The sequence below is a fragment of the Haplochromis burtoni genome, unplaced genomic scaffold (assembly GCF_018398535.1).
Source record: "Haplochromis burtoni strain Fernald_Lab_line unplaced genomic scaffold, NCSU_Asbu1 Contig_546, whole genome shotgun sequence".
NCBI lineage: Eukaryota > Metazoa > Chordata > Actinopteri > Cichliformes > Cichlidae > Haplochromis > Haplochromis burtoni.
The window spans coordinates 14,396-41,261 of record NW_024582907.1 but is presented as its reverse complement, the minus strand read 5'-3'; the positions used below and the strand labels follow the sequence as shown (position 1 = coordinate 41,261).

The following is a 26,866-nucleotide window of genomic DNA, read 5'->3' as shown; positions in this document are numbered from 1 at the left end:
ATGAAATAATAGTTTTTAATACAGCAACTCTGGATAAATCCACTCCTTCATTCTTTGCTCAGTTGTAAGAACCACACACACTCCTCAGTAAATCTTAAGAGAAAAGTTCACCCTTGTATCATAAACATATTGATTCTTCTTCAGCATCCTTCAGAATCTTTATCTAAACTGCCATGCTCTTGTCAGAGAGAAACACAGCATTAAACCTGCACTTTCACTGTGTTATTTTGTTAGTGCGTTACTGGCATTCTCATTTTTGAGCTGCAAATTTGCAATGCTCTTAAAAGAATGCAGGTTATTAATGAAATTAACTACTTTCTATTTGCTATTAAATCATTCAGCTGTGGACCAGTCTATGGCTGAGGGTATCATGCTTGATGTGTGAATTCTGCACACAGGTGGCGAGTCCAGCTCTAAGGTACGGATTTGCAGATTTGAGATTAATCACAGTTAATTGTGATGTTATTGCAAACTGATGGCATGTAAGTGCCGACTTTCGGTAGCACAGCAGTCTTCCCCAACTCTTTTCTCTAGTGTGACTGCAGCATAACTTTACACAGCACCTCTGTTGACAGGCCGGCACTCAGCAGCTGAATACATCGACATGAGTGAATGTTAACATCACTGAAGAGAGGTCAGCTCCAGTTTCAACATTGAGGTTTTTAACAGTTATCATGCACGTTAACATGGCCACCATTTAACTAAAACTAGAGCAATAGAAATTATTGTGACATATTTCAGAGTGACTCTTCTCCCAACGCTGCACCACTACAACCAGTCTCGGGGTTCCAACACCTGCTGAATCTCACTTTAACCCGTGACTGTGAGTGGAGACAGTCACTCATCTACATCTACAATGTAAGCAACAGGAAACAGATATTTCTTTTACATTTACTTTGTTTTCCTCTGCTTGTATTCTGCAAAACAGATGTTCAAGTTGTGTCCATTCATTCAGAATTAGAATTTAATTTGAAATAAAGTTTCTATTCTCTTATATTAATATTATCCACACAAAATAGCTACTTTTTAATTATATATGAGTGGTTTTATATATACCACACACACACCTACATATATACAGTCTAGTTTGGACACACCACTGCACATTTAATGGTTTTTCTTTATTTTTATTACTTTCTACATTGTAGATACAAACTGAAGGCATCAAATAGATGAAGCAAGATATGTGGAATTATGCACCAAAGAAAAAAATGATAAATAACTCTAAATATGTCTTATATTTTAGATTCCTCAAAGTAGCCACCCTTTGCTTTGTTGACAAACCCTTGGCCTTCTATCAATGGGCTTCATGACGTAGTCACCTGAGATGGTTTTCACTTCACAGGTGTGCCTTATCAGGGTTCATTTGTGGAATTTCTTGCCTTCTTAATGGGGTTGAGACCATCAGTTGTGTTGTGCAGAAGTCAGTTTGGTACACAGCTGACAGCACTATTTGACAACTGTTAGAATTCATATTATGGCAAGAACCGACCAGCTAAGTCAAGAGAAACGACAGTACATCAGTACTTTAAGAACTGAAGGTCAGTCAGTCAATAGTAATGTGCAGTTGCAAAACCCATCAAGCACTACGACGAAACTGGCTCACAGTCACCTGACCTAAACCCAATCAAGATGGTTTGGGATGAGCTGGCAAAAGGGCCAACAAGTGCTCAGCATCTCTGGGAACTCCTTCAAGACTGTTGGAAAACCGTCTCAAGTGACAACCTCATGAAGGTCATCGAGAGAATGCCAAGAGTGTGCAACGCAGTAATCAAAACAAAGGGTGGCCATTTTGAAGAAATTAAAATATAAAACATATTTGGATTTATTTCACACTTTTTTTGTTTACGACATATGTGTTCATTCATAATTTTGATGCCTTCAGTGAGAATCTACAATGTAAAAATAGTCATGAAAGTAAAGGAAAACGATTAAATGAGAAGGTGTGTCCAAGCTTTGATTGGTAGTTGTGTCTGTGTATGATTCAGTTACACTATTGTGGCAGTTCATCTTAGCTGCCCTTGAGTAAGCTTTCGCTCATTCTTTCACCGTTTCCCCTGTGTCTGAATTTCTTCTTCTTTTCTGTAAAATAGTTGTAAACATTGATTCACTGTCCTCTCATTTGAAAAAGCAAATATATAAGGAGACATAAAGTAATCAGATTAGTGAGGGGAATCTTTTTAGAGCATCCATATAAGAATGACTGTCTCACAAGAGAGTCACATGATATTGATATATTATCCACCCTTATTTGAAAGTACCAACAACCAAAGGGCAGAATATTTAAAATCAATTTCAAAACAAATAAGTAAACAGACTGTGGTACCTGCGCTAATTGTACTGGAGAAGTGCAGAATTCCAGAATTCCCATTGTGGGTTTTTTTTTTCTTCATTTTAAGCAGCAATAGAGGTTTAGTGGAATAAGCCATTGCGTTTTGGCTCCACAAATAACGCTTAACAGAAGCCATTTTTTGGTCTCTAATGATCAGTGGTTAAAAAATGGTCAAGATACAATCTGTGATATTCTGTACACATGCTTTCAATTACACAAACACATGTCTGGGTCACATAACATGCTACTGTCGTGAATCTAATTCAATCAATAAATGACTTTTGAACTAATTATCTGTGTACACTCGACCTTTTTGTCTCTTTCCACATGCCACATGTGCGATTTCACTGCTGTGATGCCTTAAATCTAAGCACATGCTGAGAAAAAGTTTCACTGTATTTTGCACCCATGAGAAAATGTAGTAGACTATAAGTATACATGAAACTCAGAAAGTATACTAAGTATACTACGTTTACTCAAGAGTGGCATCTTCAGAGTCCACATTAACACGAACTCAGGAGGAGGACTAAATTGGAGTTTAATGCCAGCCGTTGTGTTGAGAATATGTTACAGACATGGATAGAAATGCATAGAATTGAAAATAAACCTGTATACCTTGAATCCATTGTTACATTTTTAACTTGCTGCTGAGGCCTTTAATTATTCAGAATCTTTCTATCCATCTATGTGCAAGAAATACCCAAGTTTATGCTGGATAACACTTTATTTTTCTTTCTTTATTTTTTTGTTAAGAGATTGATATAAAACAGCTAAATCTGCATGAAATCACAATCTCGAGACTTCCAGTTCTGTTTCTTGGATTTAAAAATGTATCCAGAGGTCCACTGACTATTTATTATATCCTGACAGAAGGTGTATACATTTCAATGCTTTCCCTCTGTACCTTGGAGACAGCCTGTCCTTTCTTTTCACAAACTGTGATGTATTCTGACTCTTGGTGCTTGTGAGAATACAGTATTTGTGGAAGTGTAGACCAGTAATGGTTCAGAGAAATAATGTTATCAGTTAAAAGAGTTCTGTTTACTTTAAGGCAGTTTGCTGTTTGTTAGTTTAAAGCTAGTCTTACAGAATTCGGTCCAAAGGTACTTAACCTAACTTTATCTTTATTCATTTTTGTATTCATCTTGCAGATAATACAATTTACTGCATGATGTTACTGTTGATGAAGAGGCCATGATCAACTATAAGATTAAAATGCTTTTATCCATTTAAGTTATAGCTGATTTATTTCCTGCTTATTTGATTGGATCCACCAAGTGATGTTTACAGACCAGCTGATTTAATAAAAGCTTTATGTCTTTATTTTGATTACAAAGAAATGCAGTTATGATTGCTTTTATATTGTAAAGCTCTTCTGCAACTTCAATCATGCATCCAGCTTTTTGCACAGTGCGTGTCTTTCATTGCCCATTAAGCTAATATGCTGAGAAGCACTGGAATGTACTGGTGATAATTCCGAAGCGTGAGCTCAGGTGAAGCCCTGTAATCATCCCATTTACCTGTGAAGAGCAGTGACACTATAGTGCAGAACCTAACAGTGCAAAATCCATGATTATGTTAAACAGTACTTTTGTTATTATTTCCCACTCTGAGTAGTTACTGGGAAATGAATGAAGAACTGAGAGGTCCTTCAAAATGTCCTAATCAAGGACTATCTGTTAATTAATTAGACTGAACAACACTCTGCAAAAATATTTCACTGTTTCAATGTTTTATGTATCTGTGGAATCTTAGGATTATCACATTTTTCAATAACTTATAAGTTTTTACATCCCATGTAACAACCTTTAAAGTGACTTTACTATATAAGTGATTCAGAGTTCAAAATAAACCTTATTTATCTCATATTAGGCCTTAGTGCAGTCCTACAATTCATCCACAGTCTGAATCAAGCTGTTTTAGTTCTTCTTTAAGGTCTTCCCCTCTCTAAATTAAGCCTTTAAGTCTTCTGACTGGCTCCTCCCGGCATTATGCAGAAGAAAGAATAGAAGTACATGTCTAAAACATCCACCATATAAAGCATCTGATGAGCATGTTAATTCCAGTTTGCAATAGTGCAAGTCTGGATCTCTGACACTCATATAGAAAGGTAACACTCCATTACCTCTCAAACTAAAGATATAAATGCACTGTCCCCTACTGTCTCCTTCTCTGGGGCAGTGTTTGGCAGCGAATATATGATATACATCATCAAATATGGATTTAGGATATTAGGTTCGTGGAATAAGAACAACGATGCTTATAGCCTTCACAAACAAGATGCTGAACATCTAAACTGCCTTTCCGGTGAAGTTGCAGTAATGGAGCTGCTAATAACAGTGTACTGCAGGAGCTGCAAAATTAAGAGGCAAAGGTGCTGAGATCTTTGCCTCCCACCACTTCAGAGACATTTTCATTTTGTCACAGCTCACATCGAACACATCTCTGTCACAAAATAGAAGAAACTTCTGATTAAAGCAGGGCCAAAAAAGTGATAAATGTATGTTATTAGGGTCCACCAGGTGGACACAACCCTGTCGTCACCATGTCAGAGTTTGTTGGGAGTTTTTGCAGCATTTCCCCAATGATTGTTTTGTTTCTTTAATAGCCTTGCACCTACATGATGAGTACATAATTGTACCCCTTCCTAATGCTAAAGACCCGTCACCATTTCTCCAGCAGTGGGACTGTAATTTTTCTGGTACAAGGAGGGCTCGGGTGTGTTCTGCTATGCCTGAAGTCCTTGTTTTTCTGTAGCAGCACACAGTAGGGGATCACCTCTGTTTGTAGATCTGCAGGGCAGGTCTCAGCCTAGAGTCAGCCTTTTTCTGGAACTAAAGTGCAGTAGCTTACCAATAGCCCAGTGAACGCAGCATGAACCCTATCTTTGTTTCCTGCTTCATTAATTTAACACCATTCATGTTCAGAGTTACAGAGTCAGCGTCCTCTTCCCTTACAGCCTATTTTGTTATACAGAGACCGAGCAACACCACAGGTCCTCAATTTCTCGTCTCCAGAGGGTTGTTATGTTTATCCAAAGCTGACTCTGCAGCATTAAGAACAATGGAGATAATGATTGTGGATGCCAGTGCTGCTCCAAAACCAATGGGACATTATTCCTACATCGAATAAGGTTAATGCAAAAAGTCAGTTATTCAGAGCAGCATGATATAATTTTATTTTCCCTAAAACAAAAACAAAAAAATCAAATTCATTCTATTTGCTACACATTCACATTTTCCTCATTACATCAAACAGCCAACGCTTTCAGAAATGCAAGACAATGACCTGTGCCACAGTTTTTAGGGTAAACCCCAAAGGCTGGGGAAGCTGGCTGGTGAACGGAGGCTAGACCACAAACACAAATGTAAGTGGTAAAAGCAGAATAAACTTAACAATGTGATTATTTGTGTGTGTGTGTGTGTGTGTGTGTGTGTGTGTGTGTGTGTGTGTGTGTGTGTGTGTGTGTGTGTAAATCTGAAAAAGAGGGCATTGGCTTCAGGAAGAAATCCATGGTTTTGAAAGGCCACTTGAATGAAGCCTTGTGCTGAAGGTTTTCTTTTTTTTCTTGTTTTTTCTTTTAGCACCTTTTGCTTCCCCTGCTGTACAAACTTTTAATGAAATGATTGAACTTTTTGGATTTGGCATTTAGCAGGTTTGGCTTCAGCATGGAGTGCACTTTCTGTTTTAACTGGCACAACTTTCATGTTGTTAAAAGTGCTAAATGATTTGTGGCACTGCACAAAACACATTGAGAACCTAATTGGGAACATTTGGAATAACCACGTATGAGAATACATATACAAAATAAGCCCATTTTCTCACCCCTTTTTTGTGTGTGTGAACAGTAAGCACTGAACTCCCATTTAAATTTAAACATTTCTTTTAAAATACAACACACCCCTTTTATTTCTTCATAATTTTCTTCCAATCAACCAGACTGGAAGCCAGAAGCTCAAGTAATAGTTGGCTTTCTAGAGAAGTAATTTACTAAGTTTTAATCTATGAAAAATGCTAAAGATGATAGAGTTTCACAGGAATAAAATAGTATTTTTGCACTAACAAGGTAATTCTCAAAGCCAGAATATAATAAATCTAATATAGTGTTATATATTAGAGGAGATTGAACAAGTGGGGTGAAAGAAGAAATGGTAGCCCTAAAAAAAAGAAGGTGGAAGGGTAGCTGTCAAGCCATTCCTAAGTAAGGATGAGGTATGCCAAATCACACAATAACTTGTGTGAGAATCAGTGGCAACAGGTCTTATGAAGTGATGAATCCAAATTTGAAATTGTTAATATAAATAAAGAGCCATATGTAGAGGTCAGGAGAGAGATCCAGCAGTGACAGTCTACAGCCATCTGTAAAACACGGTGGAGGCTTTGTTGGGATCTTGTCAAATTCGACAGAATTAAAATAGCACCAGACTGTAATCCATCATGCAAAGCCATCTGGAGAGCATCTGATTGGCAATAAAGTAATTTTTCACAGCACAGCAGAGGTAACACAGTAGAACCTGGATACACCCTCCACTTGCCATCCTTTGCAAGGGCGTAATTCCCCCCCCCCCCCCGACAGCAGGAGGTGTATAATTTTTCCACCAACACGAAAGCGGTGTTTTTTTGTTTTTTCAGTTCTTGCTCATAAGCAGAGAGTGCTTGCTAGCGCTGTCCTTAGACAGCAAACGTGACGAAACTATTCAGGAAAAAAATACCGCGTATATATTGTTTATCATGACTCTGGCTTTACGTGGCCTATCAGCACAATTTAAAAACTGGTATATATCACCTTGTTTCTTTGTCATCTCGACGTGGTCATGTGATTGGCTTACCACGACTACTTTATTCTTTCTCAGTCAAACAGCAGCAGTCATGCGTTTGTTTTGCCCCCTTAGCTCCAGGTGTTGTGCCAAAAAGTGATCGTCAGGCAGAAAGTGATTGCTGTCTGCAAGACTGCGCGCAGCTGCTTATAGCTGTAGCGCCCAGATTACTTACATAGACAGCTACAACTGAAGGTGCGGTAAGCTGAAGACAGCTTCAACCGTCTGTTTGCTGAAAAATAGTAACGCGACCGCATTTTCTTGTTAGTAACTGTAACGGCGTTGTAACGATAGAAATAGTAATTAGTTAGATTACTAATTACCATTATTCCCATCACTGGTTATTACCAGTAAAATAGTTGCATGTTTCATCATCTGGGAATTTACCCAGATTTATTTACTTATTTAGACAGAGATCTTGACACCCCCCTGTCATGGTTGGCTGTGTGGCAGGTGGGCAAGCAGGAGTGGTGGATCCAAAATGCAGGACTCAGACACAGAAGTTCAACTTAAAGTGCAGCTTTATTGCTGTAAAACCTCTTACTAACTAAACTCACCAAAAGACAAACAAAAACGCTGGTGGACTAAAACACTGAAGCAGAAATACTGAACTGAAACTAGAGCTGGAAACAAAAACACTGGTAACACGGAGGCAAAACACACACAGCTTGTTGAGGGTACGACGCAACACTGACTCAGAGAAACACAGGGACTAAATACACTGGGAAGTAACGAGGAGAATGAGACACAGAAGGAGGGCACAGCTGGGGGAAATTAGAACTGACGAGACAAGCAAAGCAGGACACATTCACATAAGACACGGACCTACAAAGTAAAACAGGAAGGATCACACAGAGACGCGAACTTGACACAGTGGAGACAGCAACTAAGAAAAACAGAGACATAAACCATAAGGAAGAGGACTCTAAGAACCGAGAGACACAGAGGGGAACTCAAACATGCAGACACAGACTTACACAGAACAGAGGGGACATAGAGAAACATGAAGGGCAAGGGATCGAAACTAGAAACCATAGAAACTCACACCAAGTACAATAATACAAAAATCACAAACAACTAAAACGCTGGGTCAGGAGACCCAGGACCCTGACACCCCCAATGTTCAACACAAAGTTACGCCGATGATCCTTTGCACAAATAACCTACATCAGTTGAAAATACAGTGATGGCTCACACTCATAATTAAGAGAGAGAAGAGTGAGACTAAGAAAATAAAGATTATGAGTCACTATAAACTTCCCTGTTGAAGAAGCAGCAACTTTGCTAAAAATGCATCAAGCTGATATTGTCCTTAAAGCAATATTAGAAAAAGGTATAAAATGCAGTCTAGAAACATTAGAACTAAGTGTTTAGTTCATAAAGTTTTGTCCTCTGTGGTCTCTTGCATATAACTGTGTAGTTTAAAAGAAGCTTGACCATATGTTTGTGCTGTATGCTTGCCTCAGTTTTACAGGTGCTTCCAAGCCCTGCTGCAGTGTGAAGCTCCTCGACGAGGCTCCAGCTTAAAGAGTTCCTCCAAGGTCCCCACCAAGGCCATGAGGGGAATAGCAGGAACTGGTCCCCGCCGTACTAACGAATTCCTATTTATGGTAGCCTCATTGGGTCAACCAGCTGCTACAGTCCCCCAACTGGGGCTCTCATGTGAACCTACTATCGATATCACAAAAGCCCCTTCTTCAGACAATAAACCTGTTGTAGTCTCACTAGTGGCTCACCGTGATGGCTGACAATTGGTTATATAATCATAAAACCCTAAGGTCCCCATCCAGGAGATCAGTGAAAAAGAAAGAGGTGGTTTTACTGAGACTTGGAAAGCGGCGGTCTGCCAGTCCAGGTGGATTCAACGTGACTCCAGCATTAACTCTGGCCTGCCTAGTACAGATGATAGATCAGTAAGAAAGGGCTGTCTCTGGAAAATGTGAGCAACTATCAGAGATGACAGTAAATCTACAGAAGCTGGGAGTTTGTATTTTTTACTGAGAAAAGAAACACTCATGATCCTTTCTTAGAAAGCACATTTAAAGGATGCTCTTATCAGAGTTCTGGAGTCAGACTGTAATAAAAGAGGAATTATAAGGATCATTTTGTGCAATATCTCATTCTCTTAAAATGTCATAACAATAGTGTGTTCAGGAGTGCTGGGGAAGGGCTATGATTGGTCTGTACTGATTGTTACTGACAGCAGTTACAAAGTGAAGTGAAATTGAAGAACACCAGCCACTTATGACTGCAAGCTTTTTGAAGTCCTTCAGAATGAGATAACTTTAATAATCTGTGCAAGGGGAATGCTTTTGCAGCACTTGCACAAATAAAAGAAAGTTGTAAAATTACACAGAAACACAAAGTGTAATGCAATAAAAGTACCTGAGAAACGACAGAGGTGCAAACTTAAATGGAAGTGGTGATAACTTTACCACCATAGAGTGGCAAACTCTATAGAAAACTATAGAGTTAAGTCTTCAAACCAGCAATAGTAGCGGCCATAACAGTTACAAGAAAAAAATCAAACGAGTGCAATAAGTCAAGATGTTAAATTGGGTAAAGAGAAGGAGTAGCATTCACAATTAAATGTCTTAATAAAAAGTTAATTGTACATTTAACATTCCTAGTATGCTGGGGGTGTTTGGATTTTTTTCAGGGAGATAGACTTTGGAAAGAAATACTGTAACTGCAAGTTGGAAATCACTGTACAGCCCATTCAGTAATGGCTGTGAATGTGCAGTCTAATGTAAAGGAGTTTGATGAAATGCAGCATCTAGCAATGTTAAATATTTAGCACTTGTATACCTCGAATTTTATATTCATGCTGTGTTTTGTTAGAGTTTTAAATGTGTATTTAGAGGAAAGAGGTAACATCCTAAAATGTAAGTAGAAGATTAAATATTGTTGCACACCATGTATGTTTCATGGCAGGGTATTCTGAAATGACAATGGGCTCTTTCAGCAAACTATGCTGCAATATCAACTGCAATGTTCGGGAAAGTTGACTAATATAAGAAAAATTTGATGGTTTTGATGTGGTCATTAAATTCCCTTGATTTGTGATTTGGGATGTGCCAGTTTAAAGTAAAACAAAAAACCAAAACAACTGTTAATGTCTTCATGCCTGACAACCCAGGAGGTCTCGTGGCGTTCATTCATCGACTGCTCAGAGCTGTTTTAGCAAGAGGGGAGCACAAAATTACACACTGTTGTGGCTGAATGGTATAAGTTTGTATTGGCAATTTTTGTAAATCACTTTTACCACAAAAGCTGTTTTGAGTAAAAACAAAACAATTTTGGAGGTGCATTGTTCAATATTTTTTTACAGGCACAGAGCTGCAATGAAGGAAATTTATTTACAGTGAAGGGCGAATTTTCAGGGACAGTGTATTTACAACAGAATGTGAATGGGAACGCGGAGCCAGGACGTGCAGGTGAAGAAACACACACTGGTAGCGCACTCGATTTGGTACTGTTTGCCAAAACCTCCAGAAGGAAACGAACCAGACGAGGCGACCCGAAGAAACAGAGAGGCGAAATCCTGGGGAGGAAACAAAACCCTGTACAGTCACCAGCAAAAATAATCCACAGGCTCCAACAGTAACGCAGGTGTCACTGCCCCTTTACACACTGAGGAAAGTTTCTGTTAAAGTTTCAAAACTGACTCACCTATAGTTTTCCTGACAGTAAAAATGGGTCTGGGCTCTTATAGGTTAAAGAAGACGGACATCAGTAATGTCTCATGTATGTATATGTTAAGCAATGATTTGTCATTAGCTGTTCAGGGGATGTTATGGGTGCATATAGAGCTATTTAGTGTAGTTTGAGGGCTGGCGTCATTTTTTGTTACTAGTTCAAAACCCATATTCAAATGAAAATGTTGACTGTGAGCTCTCAGTCTAAAAAGCTTATTGCCTGCATAACCCTGAGCCTAGAGGAGATTTAAGCTACATTCATTTTGTGGTGAAGCTCTTAGAGCACCACCAATGTATAGACATTTAAAGAGAAAAAAGCTAACATGAGATGTTAATTATAGCTGATAAAACCTTCGGCTGCTGTGTTTAAACAGTGATTCAAGAGATTTCAACACTTTTGGAACATCTCTATTCCGAGGGTTTTTCAGTGTTTAAACTATAAAATGACAAGCATAGAAAGATCGATTTTTTACAATAAATTATTATTATCTATTCTTTCCAAGCTGCAAATGTTGATCAGTGTGTAGAAAGTATTTTCCAATGCATCTTGTGTTCATAGTGCATGAGCACAAGTGGTTACACTACAGCCCAAGTTTGATTCTTCTCTTCTTTTCTCTTCCTGGCTCTCAGTATCAAAAGCACAAAGACCAAAAAAGTAAATCTTAAAAAGCATTGCTTTTTGCATGCTGTTATTAATACTGAATTTCAGACTATGTGTGTCAGATAGCAGAAGATGTTTTTTCATTACTTGAGGTCCTGGGAACTACTTCCAAGGACCTTTAATATCTCAAATCTGGGTAGAGTCAGGAGACAATGATGGACTTCATTAAACCTGAGTCTCAGGGCATAATGTCTGATTATTTAACTGAATAGTCTCAAGGCTAGACTGAAGATGGGGTGAGTAGTATCCTTTGTTCTTTGATCTTATTTCAACAGTGATTATAACTGAGTAATATTGCATTGTTCCAGACGCTGTGAGTAATAATGCAAAACAAATATGTGCCTATGAGTCAAGGAGTCTCATCAAATTTTTCTGACTGTAAGTCAGATTTGACAAAATAACTGTCTAAGATGATGTTTTAGGAGGTTTTGTTACTTACAAGTCATTAAAATGATTGTATTTCACATTGTAAAGTTAAAATATATTTCTGAATTCACTAATAAATTGAGTAAGACAAAAATAAAGAACTTATTAAAAACTGAGCACTCACTGAGAAATAGTGTCCTCTTTTTATCCCACGTACCCCCTAATTCACAGTATGATGAATATGCCTACAGTGGAACCCCGACTTACGAAATTAATTTGTTCCCGAGGGTCTTCGTAAAACGAAAATTTTCGTAAGATGAAGCACCCATCGCGCATTTTGACTGAGGCGATGCTGAACGACAGGCTATAGGCTAATTGCTATCTAGAACAACAACCAAGGGGTTGTCACATGATTCGGAAGGCATTGTGGGCATTGTAGGCTCAGCCAATCAGAACCAGCGGATTTCATTACTCGGGCATTTTGCCATAACACGGGCAAAAATATTAGGTGGTAATACCTTCCTATTTCCACAATATTATCTTCTTGTTACCACCCCATAATTACCACATTATTACTGAACTGTGGTGGTATCCATTCACCCACCTAAATCCATGCATTCAATCTTTCTCTTTATTACTTTTTTAGTACCTCTCCATGCATCTCAGCCAAGTGTTTTGCCAAGGGCTCCTTAAGTTATAGTGCAAAGAGAAAACAGGATTGGAAAAAAGTTTTGCACTGCTCAAACACAGATTTGTCCCTTAATGTAATAAAACCATATGGTTTTATCTTCAAAAAAAAAGTATGTCTAATTTGCCTATTAAAGGAAGCATGAATGAGATAGTAATAGGATGCTGGTTGATTTTGATGCATTCACTTAATAGGGTTCCCATCTGGTATAGACAAAGGCGTAGATTTGGCATGGACGGAAGGGACATGTCCCCACTAATATCCAGCGATTAATGAATTGTCCCCACCAATAATTTGATCTCTTCAAGTAAAGAAAAACAAACCCGATAGAGAGAAAAAAACGATCTTTCAACGTCTCATTCACCCAGCGGTGCAGAAAGAGATAAATTACGTTCTCTACTGGAATCCTACCTCATGTGACAAATATGGTCAATGTTATTGGCTGTGCCTTTCAGGGAGTTCTGTTTAGTTTTAGCAGCGGCAAGCCTGTGCTGGAGGATGGCAGCACAAAGGAAGAACCTGGATATAAGAAAGTATTTTTCAAAGAAACCTGCAAGTCACTTAAAGCCAAGTAAACCCATGAAATGTGTCCGTCACAATAACGTTACAGGCTATGCTAGGCTTTGGCCCACATCAGTCTAAAATTGTATGTAACCATGAATAACGTGTTTTGGAAACTAACTGCACAACAGGCAGCACTATTAGTTCTCTCAGTCTCAGAGCAGCATTTCTAATCTTGATTCAAACTGTCAGAGAAAACGGCAGCCTCGAGTAAGCCAGGATATTAGTTTACAGAGGCTGTTAAAATTATATGTCTAACGTTAAAATGGTGGGCACACAATAATTTCATCCTAGTGGCACTGACATATTCATAGGGTTAATTTTTGAGACAAAATATCATGAGGTAGTCATGATTTTGCAAATATTCCACCTTGTAGTGCAGTTTGCACAAATTGTTTTAAAAATGCACTCACCCTACAAACATTACTGATGAGTCAAGATCTGCACAAAGTGACAGAAACACTGAAGCAGCTACACATTTTATTCTTATTGTCATGTATGTCCTATTTGTCAGGTGACAGAAGAACCAACACAAAGCTCAGAGAGCAACGGTGATACAAGATCACAGGTGAAATGATGACTTGGTGGTTCAATGACTGTATTTGAAGCACATGTGTGACTGCATGTATTTGGAATGTCTCACTGTTATTCATCAGGTGACAGAGGCAGCTCTGCCATGTTGTAGCTCAGACAGAGGTGAAGAGGCGAGGTCACAGGTGACTGACTCATGATTTGGTGCTATTGATTAACTAGTATTTATTATCATGACACCTGTTTGGCTGCTGATGTAATTTTACAAAGAATCTGAATTGACATGTCTCACTTTTTATATGGAATATGGCTGAAGAAAACTAAAGTCTAAAATACTTGGTCATTTGTTTAATAGCTTGTGGGGATAGGTTAATTGGATAATCCAAATTGCCACTAGGTGTGAGTGTGAATGGTTGTCTGTCCTTGTGTGTTGGCCCTGCGACAGACTGGTGACCTGTCCAGGGTGTACCCTGCCTCTTGCCCTATGACAGCTGGGATAGGCTCCAGCGCCCCCCGCGACCCTGAAAAGGATAAGCGGAAGCGAATGGATGGATGGATTTGTTTAATAGTAATTTAACATTATATAATTCACATATAAAACTATGAATTGTAATTTTAAATGGTTTAAAAGCATGTAGAATAGCATATGTAGACAAGTATATTTCTCCTTTCTTTTAATCAAGAAGCAAAGACAAAAAGGAAAAAAAATAAGAAGCAGGGCAGGGTTCGGTGGTTGAATCATCCGTCCCCACCAATGTCAAAACCAAATCTATGCCCTTGGGTATAGAGCATAAACATGTCAACATGTATTAATCTGTAAGTTAAAATGTTTTATTGTGTTTTTATTCAAGCAACTGAGAGTAAAAATGGGTTACCCCTTATTTCCAGTCAACCCCAGTCCACCCTGTGCCAGTAGCAGCTCTAACAGCAGATACTCAGTTCGTCCTTTTAGTCTGTTATTGTTCTCTTTCTCACTTGCAGTGGACTTTGTGACTCTGTTGCTAACAACACTATTGCAGTCTGATTAAAAACAGAGCATGTCATTATTCAGAAGCCTAATGTTTTCCTGAGAAAACTCCAATGTTCAATTTAGCTTTGAGTATAAGAAAGACAAAGTTAGGGCTACAGTTACCAGGAGGAAATACAGCTGTGAAGTTCAAATTAAGCATCAGAATGAGGGAGGAAGGTGATTTAAGTAACTTTGAACATGGCATGGAGAAGACCACATCAGGTGCCTTGGGATTTTTTTCTATTTTCTATGTCTTTGTCTATTTCCTGTCAGCTAAAAACAGGACACTGGCTAACTAACAGATGATTGGAAAAATGCTGTCTGGTCCAATGCCCTCAGTTTCTGCTGCAACAGATTCAGTCAGAATTTGGCATCCAAAACGTTAATGTATGGATCCATTCTGCCTTGTACAATCAGTTCTGGTTGCACCAAAGGACTCTGTCGACTGCACATTCATGATGCATTTTATCTTTGTTCTTGCTAAATAAATTATTAGAGGGGACATGAAATGCTACACACATAAAGGCTAATATACACCATGGAGCCCCGCTCTGATGTCCTGATGTCATGTAGTTGGTCGGTTGATTGCAGCTAATAGACTTACATTAGTTTACGTTAGCTAACTAATGACAGAATCGATAACTCAGAGGAAAATAACTACAATAAAACTAAAAATCAGTTGAAAGGGATCACATTTGTTCTGCCCCTGGATGCAACAATGAGTTTTATGTTAAGAAACCGAGGCTATACTGTCCACTTTTACTATCTGTCTCTTTAGCAGTAAGTTTAGCTAGCTGCACTCAAACGGGATAATCCTGCTGTTAGCCGTAATGTTTGGGTCTGTAAAGCACTTTATAAATAAGAACAGTGTGGACGAGTCGACACTCCAGCTTTTCCAGTTGTTCCTGATGTTTGCAAGATGCTATCAGCACTTTTTTATGCAATAAAATATTCTCTCTTTTCCCCAAAAAATCCTTCACTTACATTTGGCCTTCACTTTTCCTCACTTCTAATATGAAGTAATCCAGTCAGTGAGATGATGTTAGGGAAAAACAAAAGGTCTCAAAAAAGTGTGGTACCTCTTTCTTGGAGCTGCTACTTTCTTTTGTTTTTCCTTCGCACACATGACCTATTTTTCCTGCAGACACACCGATAGGATTCCCGATGGTGCTTCGGTAAGAAACTTAGTTATGTTTGTGGTGTGATGTGCATATAGTGGCCTGTTATATTGTAAACTGTCTGCATGTACTTGGGAAGAGCTGATACTAATGGTTCCTGAAACACATGGAGTGTTTATCTTTGAGTCCTGCCAAACTAGCCAGACTAAGGCAGTTGTAGTATCTGGCAGGCTGCCCGGTAACCGGTGGGCCCAGCCAGCTCTCTGATGATAAAACACACTTTAAATGAGCGCAGACAGCTCAGGCGGTTCTATGGATAATTGATTAATAAAGTCCACTGTCACATGAAACCACCCACCATGACGTTTCTCGCAGGCTCCCAAAATTATATGTTTGACCACCCACAGGACAGGCTTAGAGCTCAACCCAATAACATTTAGACAGTATCAAAGAATATCCTTGCAGATTGTTGCTGTGGCTGTGAGGGTTTTGTTATGTTTTACCTGCTTGTAAATGATTATTTAAATAATTTATTCATTTTACAGCTTGATTGCCATTTAGCTTTAGATATTGTCACCTTGATTTTCTTTTATTTGATTTGTTAATACGTTTCATTGCATCTGCCAAGTTACACACATATTGTTACAGAGATGATTTCATATTTAATTTTTTTCCCCATTTAGCTTTGTTATTTACATGTAACTGTATCTTGCGACATACTGCAGCATTTGGTCTATAACAAGCTGCTACAAACAAATTGCCCTTGAGATTAATGAAATAATTTGTACTGCATTGTATTCCATTGTTCTGTACTGTATTGTTTCCTTGCTGCAGTGGCCCCAATAGGAAAGAGTTAGCTCTCTTGCAAAAAATGTAATGCAGTATGTGTTGCATATACAGTGGCTGCCTCCTTCAAATTGCTTGTGCTACTGAGTGCATCATCCTTGGAATAGCAACTTTGTATAATGCAAGGTTATACTCAGTACATGCTGCATTTGGAGACTATACAGGTCGAGTGTTCAACAAGCCAGTGACTGAGGCTCGAAGATGATAGGAAAACAACAGGTTTCTATAAATAATCATATAAGCACCACTTCTTCCCAACTTTTCCTCTTTCTGAGAATCTCACTGAACCAGCCTTGGTCTTTCTAAAAGGTTCCCAATTAATTTCTGTCACAACCCCCACGACAGTTCCTTATTGGTTTGCTGTTCTTCTCCTGTTGATCCATGACCTCTGGATGCAAAGATTTATTGCATCTGGTGGTTCTGTATACTTAGTGAATGTAGGTAGGTTTTGTTCCCTGGCGCCTGTTCTTTTAGTTACAGGGTTTGTAGTATAGAAACCTTTTCAGTGATGTCACAAAAACAATCTTTGGAATCTCATTTTGCTGCACTTTTAACTGAAGATGCAAATTATTTAAATATCAGCTAAATTACAAACACGTTTTAAAATCTGGTGGTCTGCTCAACTCTGAATGCACCACTCTGCTTGGTGAGAATTTTCGACCCGACTTTGTCAAGGTTAATTAGTGTATTCAGCTTTAAAACTCGTTTGACAGTTTGGTCAAAATGAGATTCATTAATACAATAAAATATTTACCGATGGGGAATTTCTCTGCCAAGGTGGCTCACAATGGAAGCCCGTCTGGCAATAGAGTGCAAAAGGAAACAGTGGTAGGCGCTGGATTGATACACTTCATGGCAGATCACTGACTGTTTGGGGGATCTTGGGAGCATCAGATACACTGATTATTATTAAATGTTGGCATCACTGCAATGGCGGGCATGACAAACATGCCTATACAAATTTTAAGCACCTAACAAAAAACTGAGGATGCCAGTGATTATTTTTTATAATTATTCATATAGTTAATACCCTGTTGCTAGCCACAGATCTTGTTCGCCCACTTTGTAAAGTGCTCTCAAGGCAAAGCTTAGTAAAAGTCTGTTGCTCTCTTATTCATCACTGAGACATTTTCCACTACATCTCCTGCAAACTTGAGAGATAATTTTTCTTTCATGTCCTTTTATAGCTGGTGGGTGTAACCTGAAGCAGTTCTTGGTTCTTGCTGCTATTGATAAGGGCCTATTCACTTTCCCATGATGGCTCAAACTGTCACTTCTTGCCAAAAGCTTTATTCAGAGAACATTTAAGCTTTTTGGAGCCTCCCATTCAGTTGTGCTTCAAGGTCATGAGCAAACATCCTCTTTTCGCTTTGTTGAGTTCTGCTTTATTAAAGACTCACTAAGTTATAGTGGGTAATTTATGAAAAGAGACCACTGCTTTATGAGACTAAGTCAAAAAACACAGCCTACATTTATTTGATGCCTTGATTTCATGTATGTTTTGTTTTGGGGGTTTTCAGAATAAAATTCACGTTTTGGGTGCACTGTGTTGACTCTTCTGCCCGGAGAAAGTAATTAACTGAAGGGTGAAATACAAACCGTCTGCTGAACAATGGGCACTCAACCAAGAAAAATCTGAACTCACAACATTAGATATTAAATCTCTGATCCCCTGTGGTGGCATAAGAACCACAGAAAATTATGTAGATGGCTAGTCATGCCTTTTACTGCAATATTAGATGATTTTCCACTTCAAACATGCAAAATGACATTTCAGTCCCTCATCCTGCTTAAAGTCCAAATCTTTAAGACTTTTAATACAATCAAAAATAATATACAGATGTTTTCTAGTTGTACAGGCTTCAAATAGTTTACCTTTGCATATAAAATTCACAAAATAGAAAGTTTATTTGTGTTAAGGTTTATTTTCTCTCAGAAGTTTAATCTTTTAGAGCAACTGAACTGACAGATGGATTCTGCCACAGCAGCAAGGAGTAGGTGGAGCCTACAGGATGAAAGATTTATGAAGCGTCTAACAAGAAGAAGAAGAAGACGAAGAATGAGTTTGCAATAATAATAATTGTAATAACTGATGGGAAACATTACTGTTTCAGCATAAAAGCATGACATAGAGCCCACTGCATGCCTCCCATCGTGCACATAGCTTTCAACAAGTCATGTGACATTAAAGAGCTGCTGTATGCTGCTAGTTTGACACACTTAAGCCCAATCATAAGGTTTTAATTGGAGCCTTGGGAGTCAGTAAGGAGGCCAAGTGGACAGTATCAGGTCATCTTTTCTGTGAAGTCAATGAGGACCATCTACAAATAGATCCACTCTGAGGTCTCTGATGTGAAAGAAATACTCAGTGTATAAAGAAACATATGCACATTGTTGTTTTGTTTGCTGTAATGTAAACAGATGGGGAGGTGGACTTGACTAATGAATGTGCTTGTCTGAATTCAAAATCTTTGATTAAAGGGATCATTTGCTTCATATCACATTTTTGTGCATATCGAGCTTGCCATTGTTTTCATTTCCTCTCACACAACGGTAAACATGTCTAGAGAAACAATTGCTCAGGCACTTGAAAACAGTGAAAAATGTGTGTGCGCAGCCTTTCTATGCGTGTCACAGTGATTTATGTTAGGGTTGCACTGTCTTTGTAATCATCCATCCAAGTGGAGACCACGCATGCGATTGAATTTAATTACTCAGTGACTAATACCAATTAACTGAGGAAAAGTGTCAACAATGTAAGGTTATTACACATAACCCTGCTGAAAATTTGCATACTGTGTTATAGAAATCCACAAGAACATGAGGGGAGAAAAATCCCAGAAATTGCAGATGGATAGCCACAAATCTTAGTGTGAAGACAGAAAAAACTAGAGCAGCACAAAAATGTATTTCTCACAAAGTAAGAAAATGAGGGGTTTTTTCCCCTTGACCATAGATTTTTAGATATGACTTTTAGAATTTTATGAGTACACATCTAAAAATCAGCATTTTTGTGTTCTTTTGCTTTTATTATACAAACAATAAAATGTTAGACTCAAGCAACCACGTGCAATCAAATCTCCCAAAAAGTTGTCATTTTAAAAAATGTAAGTAAAAATAAATTATTTAGCTTTTTCATGATTTGTCAAACATTAGTCACCCTCGATCAGCTACAAACAATCTTTATGTAGCCATGCTGTTAGAAAGTAATCATACTTTTCTTAAAAGTACTGCAGTATGTTTTTTAATTACCCACTAGAGGAAGTAATTTGTTACACTAGTCATTACATTACCTTCTCATTACTCTATAAAATGACCTGAAACACCTTACATAAATATCAGTTAACAATATAAACCTATAGTCTACGCTTTATCATTGCTCTTTTGCTCTTTTGTGCAATAAAAAGTTATTTCCATACCTTGGCTTCTGAAAATTTGTAGAAACTCCACCATCTCCCACCTCCCGCACACTAACTGAAATCAGCTGACTGGCACAAGAAGAAAGCATGTGTGTGTGTGTGTGTTTTTTTTTTTTGTTTGTTTGGGGTTTTTTTTACCATCAACATAATTGTAATGTAATTACTGAATTTAGTACATTAAATAGATGCATTACTGCACTACTGAAAAATGTAATGTGACTACAGTAACGCCTAACACCTGTTATGTAATACATACAAAGGGCGTTGTGGCATTGTCTTGCTGAAACAACAAGGCCTTCTGCAAAACAGATGTAATGCACATCAGCTGCATGCTGTTGTAAAGCTTGTACTTAAACTGCAATTTGATAGTACGCTTAATGGTCCCTCTCCAGAACTATAATGACAACCTAGGCATGATAGAAATTAACTTAGAAAACCTAAAGGACTTAAACATAAAAACAAACTAAAACTCAAAACGCTTGGCCGAAATGGCCCAGGATCGTGACAGCCAGAAGATTAACCAGTCAATATATGTTAGTCCTTGTCCCGTGGTACGACAAATCCTGCCAGAACCTCTGAACATTTCATTTATATTATGCACTGTTGGTCATTAAGCTCCAACATTTTTTGTATTTTTAAGTAGCATTAATCAGCTTCTCCACACTGGTACTGGTACTGGTACTAAAACAATAGTAGCACAATAGGACCAATACTTACTTTCTGTCCTGTAAATTCAGTATGTGACCCAAAAATAGCAGTGATTTAGAATTGTGATTCAAATTTGCACATTTTGATGAGTCATCTCACAATCCACCCCTCACAACTCATCAGGAAACTGACAGACCTGGGCATCAGTTCCCTCATCTGCAAATGGTTACTGGACTTCCTGACCAACCGCCCCCAACATGTCTGGCTGGATAATCACTGCTCATCTACCATCACAATGAACACCAGTGTACCACAAGGCTGTGTGATGAGCCCTTTCCTCTACTCCCTCTTCACCCACGACTGCAGACCTGCTGATGGTTCCAACACCATCATTAAGTTTGCAGATGACACCACGGTGATTGGCCTCATCAGTGACAACGATGAGGCCGCCTACAGGGAGGAGGTGGATCGTCTGGCTGAGTGGTGCGACACAAACAACCTGCTGCTTAACACCGAGAAGACCAAGGAGCTCATCGTGGACTACAGGAGGAATGCTGACCCACATCCACCCATCCACATTAAGAGGGACGGCTGTGGAGCGTGTGAGCAGCTTCAAGTTCCTGGGAGTCCACATCTCCGAGGATCTCACCTGGACGACCAACTGCTCCAAGCTGGTCAAGAAGGCTCACCAGCGCCTCTTCTTCTTGAGGACTCTGAGGAAGAACCACCTGTCCTCAGACATCCTGGTGAACTTCTATCGCTGCACCATCGAGAGCATCCTGACCAACTGTATAACAGTCTGGTACGGGAACTGCTCTGCCTCGGACCGGAAGGCGTTGCAGAGGGTCGTGAAAACTGCCCAGCGCATCGCCGGAGCACCACTTCCTGCCATAAAAGACATCTACAGGAAGCGGTGTCTGAAAAGGGCTGGGAAAATCATCAAAGACCCCAGTCACCCATCACATGGACTCTTCACCCTCCTGCCCTCTGGGAGGCGCTACAGGAGCCTCCGGACTAAGACCACCAGGTACCGGAACAGCTTCTTCCCCACAGCTGTCAGACTCCTGAACTCTGCCTCCTGACATCTGACCCACGTTAAACCATGGACTGACATACACACACCCACAATGGACAACTGTACCCTCAAACACACAATAATAACATGGACTGAACCACCACTCACAACCACTAGCACTTTATATAGCCTCTGTAGAAATTATCACACCTCACTTATCTTAACTGCACTACTGTATAGCTCTGTGTAAATAATCATTCTGTACATTCGATAATTTTTAATCCTACAACTGTTTACAACTTGCATAGTTCCCATTTCTGTATAGCTGTATATCTCAGATTTCTGTAAAGTTATTTATTTCATATTCTGTTAGTTTTTCATATTTATATCCTGTTCATAGCCTGTACATAGCTTGTACTCACTACAGCCTGTACATACTTATAGTTATAGAATATTCACAACATACTTCATACCGTGTACATTATAACATACCATAATAGACCCATTCTGTAATATACTCACATATCTATATTATTGCTAATATATATTGTGATATATCTATATCACTAAAGCACTTCTGGATGGATGCAAACTGCATTTCGTTGCCCTGTACCTGTGCATGTGCAATGACAATAAAGTTGAATTCTATTCTATTCTATAAATTAGGTGTCACTGCTCTCCACTACATGAGCTGCCTTTATAAGTTACATGTATCAGGATCAGTACTGGTATCAGCAATACTGGCCCTGTATTTACTTGGTATTCAATCATTATCATAGAGCACTACTACTAAGTTTTCCTCTTTGCATTAAGTGAGCTACTAAAATAAAGGGTTGCTCTGTCTTTCTTAATTGGCTTGTGTGGCCACACCTTAACCCTATATGCTCACTCAAGCTCAAATAGTAATGATGTGTTTTTTTAAAACATGTTACTGGGATTGCAAACTCTCCTCTCTCCACATGTCCAGTGTACATACTGGACATAAGCTTTAAGTCAGCTACACAGAAATAAAGGAAACAGGATGAAAGCTAGAACACAACCTTAAAAACCTCAGATCAGCTTGTGCAAAGTATATACAGGCAGGATGAGCAGAGTGCCTTCGGTGTCAGCTGGTGAGATCAGAAGCATTGAACGCACTGCTTCTGAAGTCTGATAGAGGTATGAAGACCTCGATGTCTTCAGTGTCATAATATCAACCTGTGAGGAAATCTGAGTCTAGCCGTACCCTGTTAAAACTGTGAGTTCTTGCCGGAAGGTAAGATTGTGAAGGAGAACACTCGCACTTCAAGCAAGGCCATCAATTAAAATTGCTTTTATTTTTTGTTATATATATTAATTTTCTTTCTCTAACACTTGCAGGGCCTTTCCACCTGCCTATCACACACTACAGTCAATCAAATAGCAATCATGAATAAAAACAACTAGATCTTGGATACCTTACAAAAAACATCATGCTTTGCATATTAACAACCATAAACCGATAGTAGACTCAGAAATTTAACCACATTTATAAAAGTCGTATCTTTCTTAAACTGTAGATGCAAAGCAGGAGACAAAAAGGAGAGACAATTTCTCAAGATGTACAATTGGATCAATGAGCTCAACGCACGCTAGGACAGTTCACACTGCAGTAAATAGTCAGTGATATAGGTGTTTACAGTTCATAACAAAACTGTAGTAAATAATGTAAGTCATACTTGAATTCTATTGAGCAGGTCTATAACTCTGGCGCTGTACACACCACCTTGATTGATGTTATCTGCTTACATTTACATGACTTCTCCTTCCCAATGACTTTGTGAAAGATGGCAAGCATGTCTGACAGACAAAAATATTCATTTACCAGTTTGAGTGTGACATAAGATCTAATACTGCGTGAATACAAAAGCACCAAACACAAGCATACAAATATATATATATAGTATGTATTTTGTTTGGATGACACTGATGACGATGCCGATGCCACGAGGAGATTGCCTCCAGCAGCCACTCAGTGTCTGCAATCCAAATTGTTCTCAGAGTGCACTCCTCCACAATAAAATCAGTGAAGCTGGTCTGAGTGCAAACTCCCCTGCCTCTCTGCGTGAGAAACTACTGACACACACAGTCACATTCTACGAATCAATACATGTTGCCTCTGCACAAGGCGGAACAAGTGTCAAAGTAAGAAGCACTGCAGACCAATCGGGAGAATGTATGTGGGACTAACTGCATGGCTTCACACATTCTGTAAACTTTGCAGAAGATCAGATGGAACCATTAACAGGATCTCCCAGCAATAATACAGATGGGCAACTGCAGGTACCCTATTTAATATTTTCAGTTAGGCTATTTATATAATCTGGAACTGTTCTACACTGGCAATTACTTTTGATGGAAAATGCAGCTCAAGATAGTTAATTTATGTAATCTTCTAATCATTCAGCTATAATAACTGTGGTTAGTGGTTGCATCAGGTCTCCTGCAAAGTCAGAATGTGGGTAGCCATGCCGTTAGTCCCACATATATTCTGTTGATTGGTCTGCGGTGTTTCTTACCTTGACTCAATGTGCAATGATTTGTAGAATCTTACTGTGTGATAATAGTTTCTTGCACAAAGAGGCATTAAAACAGGTATGATTCTGTCATGGACATAGCTGCATGGGCTTATTTTAAATGAACTGAGATCAAGTGAAAAAGTGTTCTGTGGTCAGATCGCATACTGCAGCTGTTACTACAGCATGGCTTCAGAGTAGAACAGTAGAACTGGCGTACCTGCAGTGCAGACCTTTTCACCAATGGAAAACATTTGTCCCATCATAAAATGAAAAACAAAGATCCAGGACTGTTGAACTTCTAAAATCCTGTAACAGACAAGAATGGAACAACATTCCTATGCCAAAGCACGGCTTGAAGTAAAAATGAGTGACAAAGGACAAGTGAATCAGACTGCAGAGTAAACTTGCTGTATACTATACAAGCTGTAATCAGTACTGCTCAAACTGTTATTAGTTTTTCATTAAAATCTCATTACACTGATGAAAAATTTTGTAGATCCCAGTTAAACGATTAATGAAATCATTCATCATTATTCAAGGTTTTTTAATGACTCCTCAATGCAGGTGCACAGAGAACATCACAGCATTTGCTGTTCCAATCACATATTCAGGTTTACCATGTGAAAGAGCTAATGGATCGGTGAATAATCACTTTTCCACAAAAAGCTGAGAACTGTGTGATTAGGGAACCAGTAAATTAAGCTAGTTGGAGGATTGAGGACCACCCTTTAAATTATAGTTTGAAAATGTCCAAAAAAGCAGAATTTGCTTCCGAAACTGAAAGAAAATCGCCACACTGAGCTAAATGTTACCAGCAAAACAGCCACAATGTACAGCACCACAAACAAGTACAGGCAAGTATTGTTTTGCCTTGAGATAATGCAGAGGAAAAATGTACTTAGACACTGGGATGTGTACACAAGATAAAAAACAGTTATTTGTTATTAAAGAACAATTGAAATGTTAGATTCACAGCAAACTCTACTGGGACAATATTTAGGTTTTAGGTGATAGTGTGTAAATAAAAAATGAAACTTGATTCTGGACCTTAAAGTTGCAGTGCACACAGTAAACGTAGTTATTTTTTATTTTTTAAAAATAAAACTTTTCAAACCACAAAATCAATACTCCCTACTGAAGTGTAGTGAAGAAATAATAGAAATAATAATAGAAATTATAGTGTCCCAGTTCACTGCTCCAAAAATCCCCCAGGTTTGCCAATGGCAGCATTCTCAACAGCTTCTCTTTTTTAAGCCATGGCCCTCAACCTTGCTTACTTACAGTTCATCAAGTATCCATCTATTCCTCAGTGCATACTTCAGTCCATTTTTATCACCCCACTCTTTCTGCCAATTTCCATCAATTTCTCATTAGCTGCCACAACTTTACTCCAGTATCCCCAGTCAGTAGTAAATTGGGCCACCCCAAATTAGTGAATTCTCTGGGAAAGGTACATTGGAATACAAGAAGCTCAAATGCTCTGGAAGTATTGGGAGGGTAATCTCTGAACATAGAGAGGTGAATTTCCTAGGGCAAACAAATATTTCATTAATCACTAGCTTGTGTGACAGCCAGACTTAATTGAAAAGGCAGGCATATTGAGCCAATCTCTTCTTTTCTTGTGTAAACCTTGAAATGTCATTTTTTATATATATATATATTTTATATTTTTCCTCATCTCAGTCTCACTTCTCCTTTGTCACATCCCACGCACACTTTGTTCTTGCTGTCCTTCCACGCAGCAGGTATGATAGAGCCAAACAATGAAAAACATCTAACCATATGCCTATAATACATACATGAAAGAGGAAAGTCACAAATTACATTTTGCATGTCATTTTTCTTGTGTGTGATTGTGAGTGTGTGTGTGTACCATGTTTACATATTTTTGTGGGAACCAAAAGTTGGAATGTTACTATACTTGTGGGGACCCACAGCCCTGATGGGGACAAAATGCCCAGTTAGAAGGCATTTTTGAGACTCAAAATGTAGTTTTAGTGTCAGTGTTATGGTTGTGTTTAGGCTAAGGGTTAGAGTTAGGCATTCATTTTGATGGTTAGGGTAAGCGGCTAGGGAAAGCATTATGTCAATTACATGTCCCACTAAGACACACATGGCTGTGTGTGCGTGTGGGTGTGTGCCATATTTTGTTAAAATAAATACAGGAGTGAAGAGTATCCAACCTCCAGCGGCTTAATGGGCAGCACATTCATATGCAATGTCAGCAGTAATAGTGAAAGTGAAGAATAAAAATAGAGGAAGAAAAATACATAGTCAACAATACAAAGTCAGACTGTACAAATACTAATAATGCTAGAGCTGAGAACATGTCTACAATCTTCAAAGCTTCTCTGATCTTTGACACAGAACAAGAAGAGTTAGTAAGGGTAGCAACACGGATATATCAACAGGTTATGCAGCAATAATATGATAACACGAAGAAATACGGTTTTATAGAGCAAACCTAAAGAGAATAAAATATATACAGAGGTATCAAGTAAACACTTTGCTAATGTAATTAAGTAGAATTTTCAGTTGTCTGTACTTTTTTTTCCGGCCATTTGTTTTTTAAATTTTTGCTCCATGATTGTGGCATCTATCAGCAGAGGTACCTTTCTCT

At 38.7% G+C, this 26,866-nt stretch overlaps 1 protein-coding gene across 1 annotated transcript in view; it reads left to right on the top strand.

Annotated features, from left to right (window-relative positions):
- The window catches only part of LOC102291624 (vertebrate ancient opsin), a 68,897-nt gene extending 56,085 nt beyond the window's left edge, over positions 1 to 12,812 (top strand). The window contains exon 4 of the mRNA XM_005948926.3: positions 8,616 to 12,812. Within this exon, the coding sequence (XP_005948988.1) occupies positions 8,616 to 8,897 (282 nt within the window). The 3' untranslated portion in view covers positions 8,898 to 12,812. The remainder of the gene's footprint in view (positions 1 to 8,615) is intronic.
- Positions 12,813 to 26,866: the final 14,054 nt, after the last annotated feature.